Genomic DNA, 6,000 nt, shown 5'->3' on the forward strand with positions numbered 1-6,000 from the left:
TTGTTTGTTACTGTGTTATTACCCCTATGGTATCAGCATTATGAGTTCAGTGTGAATAAATCTAGAATAGCACATTATAGGAGGCTTTGAAACTTTTTTTTGCCAGATACATTCCTGCAATTCTTTCAGTCGGTCATCATACCATCTCCAGCAGTAGAGGTTTTAAATGGCTTGTGGCCAGTTATAATTCCTTCCGTATTGCAGAAGATTTGCATGGCTTCATGTGTTGAAAGCTGAGTGCGAAGTATTTTTGGGTATTGAAACTCCCTATGTGTCCATTGCATTAACTATTCAATTTCAGGATACTTGGAAGGAAACTGGCAGTGTTGGTTAAAATACATTTCATTTTTAGGAAAATTACAACTGTGGTGGGATCTGTGTACTATTTACAAGTTTTTCTTGCAAGCAAATATTTGTTATCCTTTCAATAAATAGCAGGTGAATAACATTTGAAGTAGTGCCTTCATATTTAAAATCAGCATTTGACTGAAAAATGAAATATGCTGAGATGAATAACTACTGTTTTCTCATGACTCATTATGCACAACGCATGGCAGAGTATTCCATTTCCCAGTGGCAAGATAGATGCATCTTTCTTAATTAAAGCAAGTCTCCTTAGTCTTTGAGAAGCTGAGCTCATTCACTGAGAGTCATTCTGATGCTTCTGCATGGGGTTTTAAGGTATGCATTTTGAAAATTACAGCAAATACTGCAATTCAGAGGACTGATTAGCTATGCTGAGGGTATGAGACCCCAAATTAAGAGAACTCTGGAAATTGCCATTTTACATCTATAAAAGGGAACTTTTAGCTTCCTGTAATAGACTGAGGAGAACTAGCAGATACTACCATACTGGTAGTCACACTCCTTCTGCAAGTGAGTGTTAAGGATCTTGTGGCATTTCTTATGAAAGTTGTATTTTGCCCATTGTCAGTGGACAAAAATATCACCCAATGCCTGATGCTCTACAGTGTGCTTGCTGTCTACATATAAGGTGATTTCTCCTGTCTTTTACGAGTGTTTTTTAGATACATGCATATATGGTGCTTTTACACCATGCGCACCTCCCCCCCCCCAGCATGTAAGGCACAGTTGTAGTTGTTAAATACTGTGCACGTGTGCCTTGGCAGTATGGTGACTGATACTATAAGCATGTTTAATGTGTACATACTCTTGCATAGTAGTATAGCACAAGTAAAGGAGGGTGTCTGAGTGAGACAGAGCTGTCATTCTAACATGTTGAAGTTGCTTGTGTAAATCCCCACTTAGTGAAATGCAAAATTACACCTTTATCCACATATGCTAGTTTAAGATATTGTAATGACTGCTTTCAGTACATTTGAGGGTAATTTGTCATGCCTTTTGCATATCACTTGAAAGGGCAGATCTGGTAGTTGTTCAGTAGCGGCTTCTGCAAACTCTGCAAGTAGCAATGAGGTCATGAATCATGTGAATTCCTTCATATGTTTTGAAAGAAAAGGCCACTTTAGGCAAAACATAAATGCAACCATATGCCCATACCTTGGAGTCTACACTGAAATTTGACAATATTCTGAAGAAGAATGTTTTCTGAAGAAGAAACTCTGTTGCTTTTAGACCAGTAGTATAACAGCAATTAACTTGCTGGTTTTTTCTAGTTAAGTGTAAAAATGTTTATCCAGTACAAAATTGGTAACTAGATTGGTATAAGTAAGATTCTAGTAATTCTTGAAGACAGTGCATGCCTTTGTTTCCTTTTAGAAGAAAGAGGCAGCAGTTAAAACCAGAAGAAATCTTGTTACAGTCTGTTCAATAGGAGAAAAGCATGCATACTGGAACTGTTATCCTTTTGTTAATCTTGGATGCTTCCACACTAATTTAAGAGTTGTACTATTTAGAATTGTTGAACAACTATTTTGTATGAAGAAAAATCTTTACAGCACCTTTTACTTTCCTGTTGAATTAAAAAAAAAAAAAAGTGTGGGCTTTCCCTCGTTAACTTTTCCACAGTGATCTTGGTAGTCAAAGCTGAATGATATGACTTTTGGAAATAATGTGAAAAACTCATTTAAATACCATCTCCCAATATTCTGCATCTCTACAAAGAAGACAGTTTGCAAAAGTTGCATCAGGGGCTAAAAGGAATACGCCCTTTAGCACTTAAAGTCTTCAGCCCTGTATGTGATTACAGCTGTTTGTTTTAACATGATTCCTCAGAAAGATTACCGAGAAATCTGTGGGTTTGTGCACCAGCAGTGATGCTGGTTGTCACGTTCAGAGTTGTTCTGCATGTAGGAAAAGCAGATTGTTTCCTTCAGTCACAAGTATGACCAGTGCAGATAGAACACAGCAAGAAGATCATCTCATCCCTAAGTACCTAAAACACAACCAACAACAGTACTGGATACATAAACGTAGTAGGTAGCAATTGTGATATTTAAAATAGTGAGGGTGTTTCCAAAACAATAATGGCAATAAAACCACTAAAGAAAGTGCAGGAGAGAATTGTCTTCTCTGGAAGGAAACATGCTGATTACTAGAGGGATTTATTGAATGAACTCTGTGCATCGGAATAGGATCATTGCACATGAAAGGAAAAGGTAACTTTAAATCTGTGTTTAAATAGGAGAAGGAAGTAACAGTTCTCTGTTTGGGTGAAGCTAACCAATTGCACTGGGAGCGTAAAATTAGGCAGACAAGAGGAATGGTAGATAAGGGAGGAAGAAGTGAACTGAGAAAGAAAAGTCTAAATTAGAGAAAATGGTGTTGGCAGTACGTGCCAGAGGGTTTGGGAGTTGACAGACTTGGCTCACTTGCCGTTTCGTACGGGAGCGAACAAGCAGCAGGCTGTGAGCTGGGGTAACTGCCGCGCTGGCGGGAAGGAAGGCTTCCTCTGTGTCAGTAAATATGACTCAGAAGAGCCCAGGGAACACCTAACAGCAGCACTCGTGTCGCTGTTAGTCACAGATTAGTTGAAGTACTCATATTGTTCAGTGTGATCTTGTAAACGTGGTAATAGCTGCAACTGCATATTTCAGTGGTACAACTGCCTGCATTAAGTCTGTTCCTGCCTCTTTCAACAAAATACAAGAAGTCTTTCAAAGGAGGGAAGTGGTCGCTTGTTTTGCATGTTTTAGAGAGCATTTTTTTTTTTAAGCACTGAATGTGGCAGGTTATTGCAGCTGATGAAACTAATGGAGCTACACCAAATAATGCTTGTGTAGTTATGCCTTCCACCAGCTGAGAATGTGGCCCTGATACTATTTGGATCACATGGTAGTTACAGGCCAAGGTGCCTTTACTCTGTAAATGTTAAATAAAAGTATAGATACCAAAATGTCTTTAAAAAGAGCTAGCATATACTAGATGTTCCCAGAATCAAAGTATTGCTTTAAAATATAAGTATATCAATGTTTTTAAGTATTTACCTGCAGCATTTGTGTGTGCTACTTGAAAGCAGCCTGCACGTGTACAGGTAGAGAAAGTACATAGTGGTGTCTTTTATTGTGACTGATATTACTATGGATGACCATCCTTAATTTCCTCTTTAAAATGCTATCAACTCAAACTGTTCAACAGACTCATTTATTTAAAGGAGAACTTATGTTACTTTTTTTAATACAGGGGTGCAATCATAAGTACCAGAGTTTTCTTAGTTTTGTATTATTGCTAACTTTACAGGTGCACCAAAGAAAAAAAAAGTATGCGGCAGTAAACGCCCAACTCTTAGGAAGTGCTAAAATGTGTGTCAAGCTATAGATTAAATTGTGCTAGCGTGTTACCGTGTTGTAAATCTCTTTATTCCAGAAAAAGCTAAAGTAAATGTTTCCCACGTAAAAATACTGAGGGGAGATTTATTTGGAACTGATGTAACATACTCTGCCATCTTGCATTGTATCCTTTCTCCCCAAAATCTTGGATCTTGAAAACATTTACAGAAAAGGTTAACAGAAGGGAATTTTACAGGAAAGAGAATGTGTTTTGGAAGAAGAGACACAAAATTGTTGCCTAACTATTCCGGAAGTCTCTTGCTGATTGTTAAAGTGATGTTGAGAAGCATTCCAGCCCGGCTGCAGAGGGCTTCTGAGGCAGTCTTGAGTATGCATGTGTGTACGCACACTCACTCCTGAGAGTGCCAGCCTTGCCTGCCCCCAGGCTGGATGGAGAGGCAGAGCCAGAGCTCTGTACCCCTCCAGAGAGAGGAGGGTGCCCCACTTCTGGGTCCACAGCCCTCCTCTAAGATTCCTCTTGGTTCGGGGGGATTATTGAATTGAGGGGGAAAGAATGATTTTGATGTTAAAAATGAATGCATTGGTTACTGCTTGAAATGTAAAGTTTCTGCCTTAGAATTGGTTATGGTCTTAGTCATGTTAATACACTGAAGAAATTAAACTCATAACTTCTAAATAATTTTTTTGATCCTAAATATGTGTTTATTATTGCAGGCAAGAAGACAGCAAGACCCTAGTCCTGGATCTAACCTAGGAAGTGGCGATGATCTCAAACTACGTTAATCAACAGCAGCAGGCGTACCATGGGTCTGCACACATGCATTGCTTCTACTTGGCAAAGGATTTAATAAAAGACCAGAAACTGTGATAACTGGGTATACTATGGTCTGTTTCCTGACCTGCGGCAGTCAAAATCACCATGAACTGCCATGGTTTGCACTATGTTTATGTTACAATACCTGCATTTCCCATTTTAAGCATGTAGCCAGTGGCAATTTGAAATTTTGTTTTTCTATGCAAACTTATTTTTGTTGGCACTATTTTAGTGAAATGGAAACTTATGCAGCTATAAAACCATTTTTCTCAACTGTAATAAAAATTGTCACTTAAAAATAGGTCAAGATATTACAGATTTAAAACTTCTTTTATTGTTTTTGGTTTTTTTGGTTTTTTTGTAAACTGCTGGAAGCCAATGCATTCCAAGCTTAATTTTTTTAATATGGGCTTTTGGAATTTTGATTGTCCTTATTGTGCTCCTGCTTTGTTTTAGATACGCATTCTTATCTTTCTTTCCGTTTTCTTTTTTCTAAATTTGCAAGACCTTCTTAAAACTGCTGACATTATTTTGCATTATTTCCAAGCTAAACCCAGTGAATCAGAGCTGTTGGAATCAGTTTTCAAACTTTGTGGGTTTGTAAATGTTACAGTTGCAGTATTCTTTTAACTGCTAACAATTCATTGGTTCCACTTTTTAAATGATAAAATACATATTTTCATGCATTTTAATGCATTCTGCCCCAGTATCTCTTAGGGTTTATTCTGTATCAAGTGAGTTTGGGTGGTTATTATACCCCTGTATATAGTACTTTACTGAAACTCATAGGAAGTCGCAGGCTGGCTTCTGTTTTATTCAGGGATTTTTTTTAAATAGTTCTTAAAAGGGATACTGCAACTCTACAATCAGATTCAACAGCATGTTAAACTGGGAACAGAAGTGATCAGCTGCCAAGGTGATATGTATTAAATCATGTTTAAGATAGCTGCTTTAAGTATATTTTATATCTTAGGCTTTTTGTAAAGTTGTGCTGAATGGTGAAAAGTTGAGATGAGGTTGTGTGCAGAAAATCTCATACCGTGCATAGGACACTTCTATTAAATCTTATGCAAATTAAGACTACATTGCAGTATATATTGCATTTTCTAACAGGGTAAGATTTGGGATGAGTTAATCTGTGTGAATTAATCTTATTTGGGGTGATGGTGAATGGGCTTGTTCCAAATTTTTCATTGCATCCGATATTTGAAGATGATTGATAGGAAATGTGATGTCATTTGGCTTTGTTAAAATGTGGTGCTTCCTGTACAGCCTGATGAATAAAAATGTCAGTTAAATACCTTTTTAAAATAGGTGATCTGACTTCAGTGTATTAAGAATTATTTTGAAGGTAGAAACTCTGTATGGTTAGAACAGTTAAATCTTTATTAAATTCTATAATTAAGATAATTACATTCCTCATTAATGGCAAAACAATTGATGCAAAAGAGGTCTTGCAAAAATGTAAGCAGATGT

At 37.2% G+C, this 6,000-nt stretch overlaps 1 protein-coding gene across 2 annotated transcripts in view; it reads left to right on the plus strand.

The window, feature by feature from the left end:
* The window catches only part of CBFB (core-binding factor, beta subunit), a 38,783-nt gene extending 32,989 nt beyond the window's left edge, over positions 1-5,794 (plus strand). For both annotated transcript variants that reach the window (XR_775435.1, XM_010584474.1), the window contains one exon: positions 4,425-5,794. Coding sequence is in view for 1 of the 2 variants with exons in the window: in XM_010584474.1 (XP_010582776.1) it covers positions 4,425-4,493 (69 nt within the window). In the remaining variant the exon portion in view is untranslated. The remainder of the gene's footprint in view (positions 1-4,424) is intronic.
* The last annotated feature ends 206 nt before the right edge of the window (positions 5,795-6,000 follow it).

Source organism: Haliaeetus leucocephalus, unplaced genomic scaffold (assembly GCF_000737465.1).
Source record: "Haliaeetus leucocephalus isolate CR32 unplaced genomic scaffold, Haliaeetus_leucocephalus-4.0 Scaffold92, whole genome shotgun sequence".
Taxonomy (NCBI): Eukaryota; Metazoa; Chordata; class Aves; order Accipitriformes; family Accipitridae; genus Haliaeetus; species Haliaeetus leucocephalus.